This window comes from Trachypithecus francoisi, unplaced genomic scaffold, assembly GCF_009764315.1.
Source record: "Trachypithecus francoisi isolate TF-2019V2 unplaced genomic scaffold, Tfra_2.0 Lachesis_group3, whole genome shotgun sequence".
Lineage (NCBI taxonomy): Eukaryota > Metazoa > Chordata > Mammalia > Primates > Cercopithecidae > Trachypithecus > Trachypithecus francoisi.
The window spans coordinates 139,448,050-139,466,532 of NW_022681468.1; the positions used below are offsets into that span (position 1 = coordinate 139,448,050).

Here is an 18,483-nt window from a genome sequence, read left to right on the forward strand (position 1 = left end):
CCATGACAGGCCCCGGTGTGTGATGTTCCCCGCCCTGTGTCCAAGTGTTCTCGTTGTTCAGTTCCCACCTGTGAGTGAGAACAGGCGGTGTTTGGTTTTCTGTCCTTGCAATAGTTTGCTCAGAATGATGGTTTCCAGCTGCATTCATGTCCCTGCAAAGGACAGGAACTCATCCTTTTTCATGGCTGCATAGTATTCCACATAGTATTCCATGGTGTATATGTGCCACATTTTCTTAATTCAGTCTATCATTGATGGACATTTGGGTTGGTTCCAAGTCTTTGTTATTGTGAATAGTGCCGCAATAAACATACGTGTGCATGTGTCTTTATAATAGCATGATTTATAATCCTTTGGGTATATACCCAGTAATGGGATTGCTGGGTCAAATGGTATTTCTGTACCCTAGAACTTAAAGCATAATCATTAAAAAAAAAAAAAAAAGAAAATATGTGGGAGTTTTCTTCTGAGCAGGGAGTTTCTAACCAGAGGAAACAGCTTTGAAAAGCTTGTAGACAATAAAAGATTAAAAAGAAGAAACCTCCCTCACACTTTATAGGCTAGTGCAAAAGTAATCGCAGTTTTTGCCATTGAAAGTAATTGCAAAAACTGCAGTTACTTTTGCATCAACCTAATACATCTTTTAATAGCAGTGGTGCAATCTCAGCTCACTGCAACCTCCACCTCCTGGGTTCAAGCAATTCTTCTGCCTCAGCCTCCCGAGTAGCTGGGACTACAGGCGCACATCACCATGCCCGGCTAATTTTTGTATTTTTAGTAGATACAAGGTTTCACCATATTGGCCAGGCTGGTCTTGCACTCCTGACCTTGTGATCCGCCTACCTCGGCCTCCCAAAGTGCTGGAATTAGCAGGCGTGAGCCACCGCACCCACCCAGCAAAATTTCACTTTAAGAATCCTCATTTTTATGAGCAAGCTGATACTCACATTTTTAATTAATTAAATTCATAACAAGCACAAGGAAAGTAGTTGTCATTTAGGCTTTATGTGAAAAGGTATGTGAAATGCAAAAACGACTATGAATCATCAACCATAGACCTTGAATAATTTTAGTTTACGTCAATACAGATTTGGGTTTCATTTGGAATATTTGTCTTGGCTTTTCCTTTATTTACAAATAAATATTTGTATTCCAAAATATATCAAATAGCATGGATAATGTTTTAATACATTTTTTGCCTTTTAAAATCTTTTATCCTAATATACTTTTTGTTTGTTTTGTAATATTTTGTTTATTTGAAAATATGCATTCCCTCAGTAATGCTCTCAAATGCTCAATGAAGGCGTTATTTGTCCATTTTGCATATAAGAACACCCAATTAAGAATTTTGGAGCCTGTTAGGACTCTGCAAGTTGCAAAGACCCAGCTCTTAATTTAAAAAGAAAATTTATTTGTTCATCTAACACAGTTTTCAAGATGAAGCATCAAGTCTCATCTCTTCATTTGAATTGACATTTTAAGACTCTCAGCTATCTGCACAACTTCTTCCTAATCTTAAGCCCCTATAAAATTACTTTATCCGGCCTTGACTACTTACTATCCCCTTTACCTTTCACATCTTACTTTCCATTTCTACTGTCACCGTATAGTAATTTTAAAAATATATGAAAATGTCATAATAATTTAAGTTGTCATTATAATTATTTTAAGTTTACAGTAGATTAATGTACAGATTTATTGTAAATGTATTCTCTTTTGCATGAGGCCTTTCTCCTCAGTTAGATGATTATGAATGAATATTCATCAATATTGCTAGAGTGAGAAAGTGTTCACTTTTTTATATGTATATTACCCCCCCCCCCTTTTTTTTAAGATGGAGTCTCGCTCTGTCGCCCAGGCTGGAGTGCAGTGCGTGATCTTGGCTCACTGCAGCCTACGCCTCCTGGGTTCAGGTGATTCTCCTGCCTAAGCCTCTTGAGTAGCTGGGATTACAGGCACACGCCACCACGCCCTGCTAAGTTTTATATTTTTAGTAGCCACAGGGTTTCACCATGTTGGCCAGGCTAGTCTCAAACTCCTGAGCTCAAGTGATCCACCTACCTCGGCCTCTCGAAGTGCTGGGATTACAGGCTTGAGTCACTGTTCCTGGTCGTATATTCACTTTTCTATATTGTCTAGGCTAGACAATAAGTAGTGCAGTCTGGAGAACTTATATACCTAAATAAGTAGATGGGACGTGAAGTTTTGTTATAGCATTCTGCTTAATTTTTGAATCCTTACATAATTATGTCAAAATGCACATTGTGATTTAACAATGAAAATAATTTTTCAATTAATTACTAGATTTTAGCTCAATTGGGCCCTTTTTGAATTTTATTGAATTTAAAGAATTACAAACTACATGAGTTACGAAAGTATTTGTTTCCCAGACATTGGTATCATTTAATTTTTCAACACCCATGCTAATAATTCAGATTGTTTTGTTTGGCTTGTAGGAAGTTTTCATATCCCAGGACAAGGCACCCATGGATTCAGGGTGGGTGGGAAGTATTCTTTTTTTGTGTGAAGTGGGCAAAGTACAATTGTCAGAGGCAAAGTGGAAAAGAGAGAGTCTGTGCCTCCATTAAAGAACAGAAGCTTTAGGAAAGGGCAGTTATGGAAATTGATTCTCTAAATCTGTCCATGTCTCTGTACTTCTTGAAAATCTTCAGGTACCACAGAAATAGGCACACTTCAGTTTGAACCGGTGATACAGTTCTTTATGTAGCTAAAGATGCCCATGACTTGCTTAGCTTAATAGATTTTTTTACATAATCTCCTAGTTGTTAAGATTTATGTAGTGATGAAATTTTTCTGAAAGCTATCACTAGGAACAGAAAGAATCTCAAAGATTTTTTGTGTTTAATGGATTTTTTTGGTCTATTAGAACATTAGAATCTTTTAAAAAGATTTGTCATAGTGTTTAAACTTCTTTGTATTTTAACAGTGTTCATTTTTTAACAGGTGGCCAATATGTTCTACATTGTAGTGATTATGGCTCTTGTATTACTTAGTTTTGGTGTTCCCAGAAAGGCAATACTTTATCCTCATGAAGCACCATCTTGGACACTTGCTAAAGATATAGTTTTTCATCCATACTGGATGATTTTTGGTGAAGTTTATGCATACGAAATTGATGGTAAGAATTGTATGTTTACAGATTTATCTTTTGGTTATTTTATGTTTTAAAGCCAGTATTGAATTATAGTAATAATGTATATTTTCAGAAGTCAAACTATTACCAACCTAAGCCCCACATAAAGGCATTAGTGAACTCCAAAAGAAACATACAAATTAATTGGAAGAAAAAGTATTTTAGAAATTTTTTGATAGCTGGTAATAGAAATCTAGTCTAAACTGTCCTACACAATAAGGATGTTTATTAACTCACATAACAATATTGAGCTAGGTCCAGTGGTCTTTAGGGTTGGTTAATTCATAACTAAGGACACTTGTTCTTTTTCATCCTGCTGCCAGCTCTGTAAGTTTCCCTTATGATCATAAGACCGTCATTAGCAACAGGAGGAAAGAGACACCATTTATCCATGGTTCTCTTTAGAGGAAAATGTCCCTTTCACAGAAATTCCCTTTTGAGCCTGTCCTTTCATTTCATTAGCTTGAGTTGGCTTTGGCCTGCCTATCTCTAAAATGGTTACAGATAAGGGGAATGGGATTACCATGATTAGCATAGATAATTCAGGGTAGATTCGATACTGAGAAGTCAAGCACAATGTTAATTACAAAAATAATGATCCTGTGTGAATACTGAAAGCTTACAGCATGTTGAGTTTTACAGATGACAGATACTCAAGGTTTTTGTTGCAGCTTGTGAGTACATTCTCTGGATAATCAATGACATAACTCCCACTGATTCAACCCTATTCTTAGAGAGAATATTAAGTTTGTTGTTCAATTTTGTTACTATTCACATTTTGACTCACGTTGTCTTAGTCAGTGAGACTAGATAACCTGTGAACATAAGTGATGCTGTCAGCTTTCAGTGATATTCTGCTGACTTCCACATTTGAGTTATAGAATCTTCATTTTGTTAATTCTCTCTCACTCTTGTTCTTTCTTCTTCCTTCACTCTTCCCTCCCCCAATATCTGTGTTACTCCCTTCCCACGTATTTATGGGTGATTAGATCAAGGGCTGGCCATGCAGTGATTGTGGTTAGGTCCAAGGGTGGCCACATAGAAAATTGTGGTCATTATTTGTTCTTGAACAGTAGTTAAACTAATGTTGTTTTACCAGCCTGGTCAAATTTTGTGTTTAATGGCTTCTGTTTGGTATTGTTTCCAAGTTTTCATTGTGTGCTACTTTTTTTTTTTTTTTGAGACAAAGTCTCACCCTGTCTCCCAGACTGGAGTACAGTGGTGTCGTTTCAGCTCACTGCAACCTCTGTCTTCCAGGTTCAGGTGATTCCCATGCCTCAGCCTCTGGAGTAGCTGGGATTACAGCTGCACACCACCATGCCTGGCTAGTTTTTTGTTTTTGTTTTTTTAAGTAGAGACAAGGTTTCACCATGTTGGCCAGGCTGGTCTTGAACTCCTGACCTCAAGTGATTGGCCTGCTTTAGTCTCCCAAAGTTCTGGGATTACAGACGTGAGCCATCATACCTGGCTGTCTGCTATTTTTCTAATAATGTGGCTCTAATTGTGTAGTTGTTATAAAGCGTTGAGTATAGTTTTTTAGTTTCCTGCATTCTCTTTCTTGGGTATTTGCTTCCACAAACTAATCTGAATAGAATGGAAATAGATTCATAAAATTATTTAAGAGTGAAAGGACCTTACCATTAATTTGCCCATAAAACCATTTAAAGGAATCATAGAGCCATTATGAATGTCATTGATGCATATACTCTAAAAATCTACCAAATACTAAATGCTAAGTGTGCTATAAATGTTTAGGTAGAACTTACCACTAATTCATCATTATTTAATTCTAATCCTTGCTTTGCCTAATTTACTTTATTCCTTGTTATGCTGTGGGGGGTATTAAAGCTCTTCCTTTCCTTGTTTGTAATTAGCTATGTTCTGGCTTCAGAAATTTTTCAGATAGAGATAATGAAAACAAGGAATTCAAATCTAATCACTGTATAATTGAGAGACACTTTAGCTATTTCTTCAGCCCCATTTTTGTGACATAATAAGATAAACTAAGTACGCTTTATGTTTGTAAATGTACAGGTTTTGCTATGAGTCAACCATACTCTTAAAGTTGAATCATGCTTATATAATCCCAGCACTTTGGGAGGCCAAGGCAGGCGGATCACGAGGTCAGGAGTTTGAGACCAGCCTGGCCAACATGATGAAATCTGGTCTCTACTAAAAATGCAAAATTAGCCGGGCATGGTAGTGCATGCCTGTAGTCCCAGCTACTCAGGAGACTGAGGCAGGAGAAATTGCTTGAACTTGGGAGCCGGAGGTTGCAGTGAGCCAAGATTGTGCCACTGCACTCTAGCCTGGGTGACAGAGCAAGACTCCGTCTCAGGAAAAAAGTAAAAAGTTCAGACATTTTTCTTACAGAAATGTTAAAATATGGTTGATCCAGGAATTTTACCCTCTTTAATGCTCCTCAGGTTAAACCCTGCCTCGAAGGGTAAATGTAACATCTAAATATACTTTCTTTTCTGGAATAGAGTTGTAAAACAGATAGCACCCACATTTCTCACAACATCTTTTTGTGTTTGAACACTCTTAAACTGGGGTTCCTATGACTCCCTGCCTAGAGGCTTTTGCTGGAATCTGTGGAACAGATTTGTACATAATCAAAACTTACTTTAAATAAATAAATAACCAGAAACACTGATGAACAGCAGTTACTGGTGAATTACTATATTTAAGTTGTTTTTGTTTTTTTCTTTCTTTCTTTCTAAAGTGTGTGCAAATGATTCTGTTATCCCTCAAATCTGTGGTCCTGGGACGTGGTTGACTCCATTTCTTCAAGCAGTCTACCTCTTTGTACAGTATATCATTATGGTTAATCTTCTTATTGCATTTTTCAAGTAAGAATTTTGTTCAATTGCTTATTATAATAAGATGATTTAATATGCGATTCTATATATTTTGAAGGAAATTTATAGAACTTAAAATCTAAAAATTATATTGAAGCTTAAACTACTAAAATTATATTTGAAAAATTACAAATAGGAGATGCTTTTCCTAATCAAATGAGTTCTAAATTTTAAGTTTGATTATCTTTCAACATGCAGTTTTCTTTATAAATTTAGTCATCATCTGGGATTTTTCCTCGGTTACCAACAAATATGCATTCAATATAGAAAATTCATCAATAATTCCACTGTTAATATCTGGGTGTACACCTTTCTATCATTTTTTTGCAAATATATATAAGCCATTTTTCTTTTCAAAAATAATATTTTTATTTATTTAGTTTTGAGACAGAGTCTCCTGTCACCCAGGTTAGAGTGGCACAATCTTGACTCACTGCAACCTTCGTTTTCCAGGTTCAAGCGATTCTCGCACCTCAGCCTCTCGAGTAGCTGGGATTACTCTCGAGTAACTGGGATTACAGGTGTGCACCACCACGCCTGGTGATTTTTTCTGTATTTTTAGTAGAGATGAGGTTTCACCATGTTGGCCAGGCTGGACTTGAACTCCTGGCCTCATGTGATCCATCCACTTCAGCCTCCCCAAGTGCAGGGATTACAGGCATGAGCTACAGTGCCTAGCCTATTTTTATATTTTATGTACTGTTTTATAACTAAGCAAAGCATCATGAACATTATTTCAGATAAACAAATGTTCTTCTCCAGTCTGTTTTTAATGGCTACCTGATACTCCATGATACAGACCATAGTTTCTCAATCCAGTATGTTATATTGGTCAATTAGATTGTTTGTAATTCTTCTCCTAAACATCACATTGTAGTTAAATCTGTGAGCAAAACTTGCTTGTTTAGAATGTTTTTCTAAAAGCAGGGCTGTTCAGTATATGTACTTTTAGGGCTTTTTGCATTTAAGTCTAAATAGGCCTGTTTCCTCAACTCTCTGCCCACACTAGTTTTTTTAGTGGTTGCCAATTTGATAGTAAATAAAAGAATTTATTTTATTTTATTTTTTGAGACAACCTGTTGCCCAGGCTGGAGTGCAGTGGCACTATCACAGCTCACTGTAGGCTGTTCCATCTGGGCTCAAGCAGTCCCTCCTGTCTTAGCCTCCAGAGTAGCTGGGACTACAGGCATACACCATCACGCCTGGCTAACTTTTTTGTTTTTAAATAGACAGAGTCTCACTATGGTGCCCAGGCTTGTCTTCAATCCAGGCCTCAAGCACTCCTCCTGCCTCTTGGCATTCCAAAGTGCTAGGATTATAGACGTGAACCACCATGTCCAGCCAGGATTTTGTTTTTTAAAATTTGCACTTATTTGATTACTAATAAGATTGAGTATTTTCTTATGTCTTACCCATTTACATGAAATATTTTAAATTTTTTATTTTTTATTTTATTTTATTATTTTTTTTTTTACAAAAAGCTTCAGCCTTTATTAAACAAAAAAGGAGGTAGAAGACAGATAAGGGAACAGTTCAGGATCCCTTCTTTCCCATATACATACACAAACATACAAACACAGATACACCCCAGTGAATGACAGGGACCATCAGGCAACAGATTGAAGGGCAGAGGGAGGCAGCACCCTAAATTTTTTAAATTATTTTTTTCTGCTGAGTGTTAATCTTTTCCAGTTTCTGGTTTGCTATTAGTTTTGTTAGAAGGGTATTTTTTTGAATTCTTATTTAGTACAGAATTACAATGAAATCATCAGTATTTAAAACTTTTTAAGAGATGATTAGCAAAGTTTATTTTATTTTTATTCATTATTCCTCTAGCAATGTGTATTTACAAGTGAAGGCAATTTCCAATATTGTATGGAAGTACCAGCGTTATCATTTTATTATGGCTTATCATGAGAAACCAGTTCTGCCTCCTCCACTTATCATTCTTAGCCACATAGTTTCTCTGTTTTGCTGCATATGTAAGAGAAGAAAGAAAGATAAGACTTCCGATGGACCAAGTAAGTAAACTATATTAAGGCAAACATTTTCATTTTATTACTTCTTAGTTTTACACTGAAGGCTATATATTGATTTTATTCAAAAATGACTTAGTGGGTTAATGTTATGGTAAAGGCTTTTGTTTAATTTGCCTGAATATAAAGGAATTTTTAAGTGCAATATGATATCTATAGAAATGGATTTAACATTAAACTTCGTTATGAGAATGGCATCTCTGTTTCTGTTAAAATGGTAGTGTAAACCTAACTTCTTTGCTCTTCTACAAACCATTTTTACAGCTCTCTAAACAATAACAATTTTAGTATATTCTGTGTGCGTGAGACTAATCATACTGTGTCAAATTATGCTTAAAATGGTATAGGGACTTTCAAATTGGTTCTTAAATTTCTCTGAGTAGATACATGAGGGAGAGGTGTGAGAGAGATAGGGGAAGGATGTTGTATAGGAAAAGGAAATCAGAAGAGGAGGAGGAAGTACCTAATCACATTCTGTTGACATCACACTGGTGAAGCAAAAAAGGAAGATACTTGTCTAGTGCTTTAGAAGCATAGAAGTAAAAGTTTAAAAAGTGCAGATGATGGATGTAGTCTTAGAAACGCTGAATAATTCCTAAGAATTATGAGCTAAAGTTGATACCTTGACAGCTCTACATTGATTTTCTTTTTTTCCTCCCATAGAACTTTTCTTAACAGAAGAAGATCAAAAGAAACTTCATGATTTTGAAGAGCAATGTGTTGAGATGTATTTCAATGAAAAAGATGACAAATTTCATTCTGGGAGTGAAGAGAGAATTCGTGTCACTTTCGAAAGGTTCAGAAGCCCTTTAGTTAATAAATCAGTTATCTGTCAAAATGGGATCTATTAGTTATATCTCTTTTAAATGGTCATTGTTAAATTTATTTTGTCAAACAATAAGTTTAGTTACAGTTTTACGTTATATATTGGAAAGATAGTTCAGTTCTATTAATACTTCATATAAGTCAGTTGGTCAGTCTCTTATTTTTTTACCCTAGTTACAGAAGATAGAAGAGTTACTGTTCTTTACTGTTTAGAGGGAGAAAAGTAAAACTATCCTCAGTATTTTACAGGATTTCTTTTACTGTTGTTATTTTTTTTTTTTTTTTGAGACAACGTCTTGCTCTTTTGCCCTGGCTGGAGGTCAGTGACAATCTCGGCTCACTGCAACTTCCGCCTCCCGGGTTCCAGTGATTCTCCTGCCTCAGCTTCCTAAGTAGCTAGGATTACCGGCGTGCACCACAACACCTGGCGAATTTTTATATTTTTAGTAGAGACAGGGTTTCACCATGTTGGCCATGCTGGTCTCGAACTCCTGATCTTGTGATCTGACCGCCTCAGCCTCCCAAAGTGCTGGGATTACAGACGCAAGCCACCGCGCCTGGCCAGCATTTCTTTTTTTCTGTTGACTTTGCTACATTCTGGAAGCATATGGTGTTTGGTGTAGTTAAAGTAACAGTAATGGTAGTTCTGTATATATGTAGCTGTATATACATTATTTTGTGTTACTTTGTTTTTTTTGTTGTTGTTGTTGTTTTTTTTGAGACAGAGTCTCGCTCTGTCGCCCAGGCTGGAGTGCAGTGGCTGGATCTCGGCTCACTGCAAGCTCCGCCTCCCGGGTTTACGCCATTCTCCTGCCTCAGCCTCCCGAGTAGCTGGGACTACAGGTGCCCGCCACCTCGCCCGGCTAGTTTTTTGTATTTTTTAGTAGAGACGGGGTTTCACCGTGTTAGCCAGGATGGTCTCGATCTCCTCACCTCGTGATCCGCCCGTCTCGGCCTCCCAAAGTGCTGGGATTACAGGCTTGAGCCACCGCGCCCGGCCTATTTTTTGTTACTTTGATGTGGGGTAATTGGAGTAAGTAGCCTGTGGAACAAAAATATTTTTTGAAATCTTGCATTTTAGTGTAAGATTAGCACTGGATCCTTCTTAAACATAAGGTAGGCCTTGTATAATTAAATAAGTGTACCTTGGCTGGGCGCAGTGGCTCAAGCCTGTAATCCCAGCACTTTGGGAGGCCGAGACGGGCGGATCACGAGGTCAGGAGATAGAGACCATCTTGGCTAACACGGTGAAACCCCGTCTCTACTAAAAAATACAAAAAACTAGCCGAGCGAGGTGGCAGGCGTCTGTAGTCCCAGCTACTCGGGAGGCTGAGGTAGGAGAATGGCGCAAACCTGGGAGGTGGAGCTTGGCAGTGAGCTGAGATCTGGCCACTGCACTCCAGCCTGGGTGACAGAGCGAGACTCCGTCTCAAAAAAAAAAAAAAAACACTGTACCTTATTTCATATCTTGCTAAATGCATGTACAATTTTTATCTTTATCATTATTATTTGAGGCTACAAAATAAAATTCTACATTTTTTTTCACATTTGTAAAAAAAACTTATTTCTCTCCTACAGAGTGGAACAGATGTGCATTCAGATTAAAGAAGTTGGAGATCGTGTCAACTACATAAAAAGATCATTACAATCATTAGATTCTCAAATTGGCCATTTGCAAGATCTTTCAGCCCTGACGGTAGATACATTAAAAACACTCACTGCCCAGAAAGCGTCGGAAGCTAGCAAAGTTCATAATGAAATCACCCGAGAACTGAGCATTTCCAAACACTTGGCTCAAAACCTTATTGATGATGGTCCTGTAAGACCTTCTGTATGGAAAAAGCATAGTGTTGTAAATACGCTTAGCTCCTCTGTTGCTCAAGGTGATCTTGAAAGTAATAATCCTTTTCTTTGTAATATTTTAATGAAAGATGACAAAGATCCCCAGTGTAATATATTTGGTCAAGACTTATCTGCAATACCCCAGAGAAAAGAATTTAATTTTCCAGAGGCTGGTTCCTCTTCTGGTGCCTTATTCCCAAGTGCTGGTTCCCCTCCAGAACTGCGACAGAGACTGCATGGGGTAGAACTCTTAAAAATATTTAATAAAAATCAAAAATTAAGCAGTTCATCTAATAGCATACCACATCTGTCATCCCCACCAACCAAATTTTTTGTTAGTACACCATCTCAGCCAAGTTGCAAAAGCCACTTGGAAACAGGAACCAAAGATGAAGAAACTGTTTGCTCTAAAGCTGCAGAAGGAGATAATATAGAATTTGGAGCATTTGTAGGTAAGTTTGGCAAATTCATATTTGTATATCAATATTACTTACTTTTAGCCTTAGAAATAAAAATTATCACCTTAGAAATAATAAAAACACATACTGTGTTACAAGTCAGTATCTTTTCATAGAGTATAATTATAAAAATTTTTAAAAGAATCAGACACCTGTGATTCTGGTACTTTGGGAGGCTGAGCGGGCAGGATTGCTTCAGCCCAGGAGTTGAGGACCAGCCTAAGCAACATAGCAAGACCCCATCTCTACAAAACATTTTTAAAAGTAGTCAGGCGCAATGGCATGTGCCTGAAGTACCAGCTACTCAGGAGGCTTAGGCAGGCGAACCACTTGCACCCAGAAGCTCAAGGCTGCAGTGGGCTATGATCACACAACTGCACTATAGCGTGTGTGATAGAATGAGACCCTGTCTCTAGAAATGAAATGGGGAAGAAAAAAAAAATCAGAAGTATGGGAAATAGACTGACTTAGGCTATAAGAGTCATATTGGCATATAACCTCTTTGATGGAATTTTAGGTTCTGTCTTTTGAATTTGAATATCTTCAGTTGGGTTTCATCAACTCCTGTTAAAAACTTAAGTGATTCTTAAGTGTTAAGTAGTTGGAGAACCTCCTAGGGGAGGTTAGAATCAACTGGAAAAAAACAGTGCCCTGTAAATAGATAACCATATAATTTTTTTACCCAAACCAAGACACTTTAAAAGTGAAAGGGTGCACTATTAATAATTATATCAGAACAACAATGGAAATCTAGGAATCTACTGGGAAAATTAGTATTTATGGTCTACCTATTTATATATTCACAGAGGAGAACATTTTAAAAAGGAATGACTTATTCTTATACCTATGATAGCTTAAATAAGACAGTATTTTGGCAGTAACACATTAAAGACCTTAGTGAAAACTTTCATGCATAGAGATTGTTCAGACAGTATGTTAATAAGCCCATGGAAAATTGCCACATTAAGGCCAGCCTAGGAAGTTATCTAGGCACTAAACGTGTTGATATTTACTTCTAGGCTATATGGGATTCACTCTAGAAACATAGATATACAACTTTTCCTACATTAAATGTATTCCTTTTTTTTTAATTTAAGACAGAGTCTCCCTCTGTCGCCCAGGCTGGAGTGCAGTGGCACAATCTCGGTTCACTGCAGCCTCTGCCTCCTGAGTTCGAGCGATTCCCCTGCCTCAGCCTCCTGAGTAGCTGAGATTACACGCACGTGCCACCACACCTGGCTAATTTCCAGTTTATTTTTAAAAATGCATTTTAGCCTGTTTTTAAATGTATTACCAGTGGGGTATATGTTTATATCATATATATTTTCTCGACATGTATATCATATAGGAAAATTTATGTATCTGTATATCTAGAGTGAATTCCATATAGCCTAGCGGTAAATATCAGCATGTTCAGTGCCTAAATAACTTGCTGGCTGGCCTTAATGTGGAGATTATTCATGGGCTTATTAACATGTTGTCTGAACAATCTCTATGTGTGAAACAGTTTTCATTAAGGTAATTAAAGTGTTATTGCCAAAATATTTTTTTTCTGTTCTTGTTTAAGTTATAGGCATAAGAATAAATCATTCCTTTTTGGTTGATTATCCATATATATGTAATACTTTTATATATTTTTTATTAATAGTAAAAAATGCTTGGTCCCCTTTTAAATTTTTTTTTAAAATTTCGAGCTATTTATTCGTATCACATGTTGGTTTCTTTTATAAGGACTTTGGCTTTTAACGTTAGTGTAAACTTAACTATAATCTTGGCCAAATGCAGTGGCTCAGGCCTGTAATCCCAGCAGTTTGGGAGGCCAAGGCAGGCGGATCACGAGGTCAGGAGTTCAAGACCAGCCTGGCTAACATGGTGAAACTCCATCTCTACTAAAAATATAAAAATTAGCTGGGCTTGGTGGCGCGTACCTGTAGTCGCAGCTACTCAGGAGGCTGAGGCAGGAGAATTGTTTGAACCCGGGAGGCAGAGGTTGCAGTGAGCCAAGATCACGACGCTGCACTGCAGCCTGGGCAACAGAGTGAGATTTGTTCTCAAATAAAAACAAAAAACTATAACCTTCACTAGCTTCTTGGCAATTTTCAATTTTATTTATCAAAAGAGCTGAAGGAGACTGCAAAGCCATCAGATGTACTTGAAAAGCAGCATAAATCTATTGTTTTTATAAACTTTAAGCAATGCCATTATTTTGGTGAAAAAAATAAAAATTTCTCATTGCAATCTCTTTTTTTCTATTAAAGGACACAGAGATAGCATGGATTTACAGAGGTTTAAAGAAACATCAAACAAGATAAAAGAAATACTATCCGTAAGTAAATCCTTATTAAAACATCCACAGTTCTTTTTATTTTACTATCTTGATGTTTAGTTCAAAATTTAATTAAACGTTTTTTCAGTAAAAATACAGTTTTAGCAGATATCATCATTAACATGCTGATGCCAAATATTTGAAGCTGTCCTCAATTTGAAAAAACAAACAATTGAGGAACATGAAAAGGTACAAATAGCTTGCATAATTATACTAATTAAATAGAAAACATCACCTATTTAACATTTTTCTCTCTCTTTTTTTCTTTTCTTTTTTTTTTGAGATGGAGTCTCGCTGTCACCCAGGCTGGAGTGTAGTGGCGTGATCTCAGCTCACTGCAACCTCTACCTCCCGGGTTCAAGTGATTCTCCTGCCTCAGCCTCTTGAGTAGCTAGGATTACAGGTGCGCGCCACCATGCCTGGCTACTTTCTGTATTTTTAGTAGAGATGAGGATTTACCATGTTGTCCAGGCTAGTCTCAAATTCCTGACCTCAAGCAATCCACCCACCTCAGCCTCCCAAAGTGCTGGGAAGTGCTGGGATTACAAGCATGAGCCACTGCGCCCAGCCTACATTTCTTTTTCTAAAGTTTCTTCTCGCCATATATTTTCCACTGATTAAATACTTAATGAGCTCACTCTTCCCAGATCCAAAAGTTTTCTTAGAACATGACCCTGACTCTTAGAAACCTATTGTCTAGCAGGAAGAAGTGGTATATTATGTACAAATGCAAGATAATTCGATAAATGTTTGTTAAATAAGTTTCAAAATATATAGGACAGCTGGTAAAAAAGGTGTATTTCTTACCTGCAAGTTAGTTTTGTTTTATTAAATGTTGCTATAACATATTGTGGCTATTTAGAGCCTTAAGAGTAGTAACGTGGCTACACCAAGATAATTAAAAACACCTAGAAAGGTGTTAAGCTTCTCTAGCCCTTAAAGAACTTACACTGTGGAAATGTTAAGTGACATACACAGTGAAAACAGGACCTTTCCTAAAGCTAGAACCAAGTCAATGATAATGACATAGGAGTTTCTATGAATGATTACTTTTTATGTGATCCAAGTTAATTATGTAATTGCTATCAGGCCATATTACTTACTACCCTACATATAAAAAGTAGACTTAAATGCATTTTTATATTGTAACATTTTGTATTTTTATTATCATATATTTTGATTAAAGTATTGTACTAACTCAATTAATATCAACTAGATATTGATAACTTGGAATTTAATTGGTTATTATAAGCAAATTGAGGTGTAATGATTACCTAGGTTTTTTCCTTTCTGTATTTGCCTTTAAGTTTGAGAATAGTTGCACGGTTATCTTACCTCAAATAGGAACAGCAGAATGATGTAAGAAATGTGATTATGGAGTATACAGAGATGCCTAAATATGAGGTAAAGTCTCTTTAGTATATGCAGAAGTCAGAAAGTCAGCAAGATGGAGAAAATAGGTGTAGGTTCAGTGGACCTATCATAAGACTATAATTCGTAGTGTTTTCTAACCATTTTAATTATGGCATATTTAGACTGAGAGAGCTAAATAAATGGATCAAGTTCTCTTAGGTAGCCTTAGCTGACACATGGTAAAAAGAGAAAAGAAAAACAGGAATGAGAAAAAGTGCTAGGAAGTAGAAAGAACAGACTGCTGTCTACCAAATTGGTTTTATAATTATTGCAATATGACATACAGAATATCTAATCTATATAGGGTTGAAATAGATTTTATAGGTAAATGAAATGTTTTATGGACTTTCGTAAGTTTTAGTAAAGCTGTTTATAATGTAGAACTATTTAAACCTAAGTTCATCACATTTTCTTTACACAAATTATTGCCACACCTCTGGTGGTATCGTTTTGCTATTGTGAAGCACTTGATATAGATAAGACATAAAACTTAGGATAAATGGACATTTCTTAATGGGAAAAGGTAAAGCATCAGAGTTTTCCCACAGATTTCACCTTTTTAATAATGAACTTAAAGAGGAACGTGCTGAAAATATCTTAGTGGCAGGTACTCCTTAATAAAGCAAGACATTGCAAGTTTCTATGAGTTAGCAGAAAAGCGGTAGCTGTGTTTTGATTTAAACACCTTTTTTATTTTGAGACAGAGCAAGACTCCATCTCAAAAAAAAAAAAGCAGTATTTATTGAGCCAGTAAAGCCGTCAGGGCCTTCCAAACACATAAATAATGGAAAAATATTAAGGGAAAATGTAGAGATTTAAGTACCTAAAAAACATAGTCAAAAGAAATTTGAAAAACAAATTGAAATTTGACAGATAGTGAGCATATAGATAACCTTGTTGTATATATAAATAGCTCATACAAATCAATAAGAAAGTTATCATGATCCCCAAAAGGAAATAGTTCCCCCACCATTAATGTTATCAGTGTGTCAAGATACATGTAAGATAATAGCTTCTTTGAATTCATAATGGTTTCATTATTTCTCCACAGTTTTGTATATTTTTCCAACTTTTTAATGAGGTTTTTTGTTTTGTTTTGTTTTTTGTTTTTTTCTTGAGACGGAGTCTCATTCTGCCAACAGGCTGGAGTGCAGTGGCTTAATCTTGGCTCACTGCAACCTTCGCCTCCTGGGTTCAAGCGATTCTCCTGCCTCAGCCTCCCAAATAGCTGGGACTACAGGCGTGTGTGTGCCGCCACACCCAGCTGATTTTTATATTTTTAGTAGAGATAGGGTTTCACCATATTGGCCAAGATGGTCTCGATCTCTTGACCTCATGATCCTCCCGCCTCAACCTCCCAAAGTGCTGGGATTACAGGTGTGAGCCACCACACCCAACCTGAGTTTTTATTATTATAAAAAATTCATTTGGGCCGGGTGCGGTGGCTCACGCCTGTAATCCCAGCACTTTGGGAGGCCGAGACGAGCGGATCACGAGGTCAGCAGATCGAGACCATCCTGGCTAACACGGTGAAACCCCGCCTCTACTAAAAAATACAAAAAACTAGCCGGGCGAGATGGCGGGCGCCTGTAGTCCCAGCTACTCGGGAGGCTGAGGCAGGAGAATGGCGTGAACCCGGAAGGCAGAGCTTGCAGTGAGCTGAGATCCGGCCACTGCACTCCAGCCTGGGCAACAGAGCGAGACTCCACCTCAAAAAAAAAAAAAAAAAAAATTCATTTGGATGGATTTATGAACAGTAGGCAAATAAGGTGTTTTGGTGCAGTTTTTGAAATTGGCATTGAAGAAAATAACCATAATCTATAATATACCCATTGGTGTCCAGGTACAATAAAGCATGTTGAGCTAAATAAATAAGGGACTCTTATACTACTTAGAATAATGGGTTGAAATTTAGTTCAGTTGTTTTCAAATTATATATATGTACAATATTTGCAGAATAACAATACTTCTGAAAACACTTTGAAACGAGTGAGTTCTCTTGCTGGATTTACTGACTGTCACAGAATTTCCATTCCTCTTCATTCAAAACAAGGTGAGTATTTTGACTACATGAATAGTGTTAGAAAACATACTCATTTACACTTTATAAATGTATTTTATGTTTGTCAAACACGTGAGCAGTGAATGGTGCAGGAGTCAGAAGATGAAAATTCTGGTCTTCCATAGTTACTGTAACCTTGAATAAGTCGTAATCCTAGCATTCATTAGAATGTGTTATTAGAATATTTTTAAAAATTGTTTATTCTGTAAAGATGGAATAGAAAGACTTTTTATAAATCTACTTTTAGCTTTTACAGATGTATCTGTTCATCTGTATCATCTGTTTTAATCTGTATCATTTATTCAACATATTTTTCTAGTTTAACTTTTAAAAATAATACATTTTTGGTTCAAAATTAAAATACAAACACTCTGGGCCAGGCGCAGTGGCTCAAGCCTGTAATCCCAGCACTTTGGGAGGCCGAGACGGGCAGATCACGAGGTCAGGAGATCAAGACCATCCTGGCTAACATGGTGAAACCCCGTCTCTACTAAAAAATACAAAAAAACTAGCCGGGCGAGGTGGCAGGCGCCTGTAGTCCCAGCTACTGGGGAGGCTGAGGCAGGAGAATGGCATAAGCCCAGGAGGCGGAGCTTGCAGTGAGCTGAGATCCGGCCACTGCACTCCAGCCCGGCGACAGAGCCACACTCCGTCTCAAAAAAAAAAAAAAAAGAAAAATAGTACTACATTGTCCAGCTCACCATCACTTCTTTCATTTTTCTTTGGCATACTGAATTCAGCAACTCATAGTATGACCAAATTGGGTTTATTCCAGGAATGACAGTTGTCTTTACGTTCAAAAATATAATTATGATGGTACATGATAATAGCAGATTAAAGGAGAAAAATCATGAGATCATCTTAACAGCTGCAGAGAAGGTATTTTATTAACATTCAGTATTCATTCGTAATCTCAAAAAGGATATCAACAAAAAATTATCACAAAGCATCAGATTTCCTAGTGAACTATTGAAAGCCCAAGATGGGGAGCAAGACAAGGATTCTGATTGTTACTGTTTCTGATGCCAGAGCAATAAAGCAAGTAAAATGGTAGAAGGGGCCGGGTGGCTCACGCCTGTAATCCTAGCACTTTGGGAGGCCAATGCAGGTGGATCACCTGAGGTCAGGAGTTCAAGGCCAGCTTGGTTAACATGGCGAAACTCCATCCCATCTCTACTAAAAATACAAAAATTAGCCAGGTGTGGTGTTGCACACCTGTAATCCCAGCTACTCGGAAATGCAATGGGAGCGAGACTCTATCTCAAAGAAAAGAAAAAGAAATGGTAGAAGGATTAGGAGGGAAGAAAAAGAATTATCAGTGTTTAAGATAACATAAATGTTATTTTTGAGTTCGTATGCTTATATGGGTTGAGCATCCAAAAATCTGAAATGCCCCAAAATCCAACATTTTTGAGTACTGACTGAAAGGAAATGGTCATTGGAGCATTTCAGATTTCAGATTTTCAGATGCTTTCCTGGGTGAGTATAGTGCAAATATTCCAAAAA

At 37.1% G+C, this 18,483-nt stretch overlaps 1 protein-coding gene across 1 annotated transcript in view; it reads left to right on the top strand.

Annotated features, from left to right (window-relative positions):
* The window catches only part of TRPM7 (transient receptor potential cation channel subfamily M member 7), a 132,763-nt gene that overhangs the window by 88,438 nt on the left and 25,842 nt on the right, over positions 1–18,483 (top strand). The window contains 7 exon segments of the mRNA XM_033190126.1: positions 2,965–3,139; positions 5,880–6,006; positions 7,852–8,036; positions 8,715–8,847; positions 10,455–11,170; positions 13,435–13,502; positions 16,872–16,968. Of these exon segments, the coding sequence (XP_033046017.1) occupies positions 2,965–3,139; positions 5,880–6,006; positions 7,852–8,036; positions 8,715–8,847; positions 10,455–11,170; positions 13,435–13,502; positions 16,872–16,968 (1,501 nt within the window).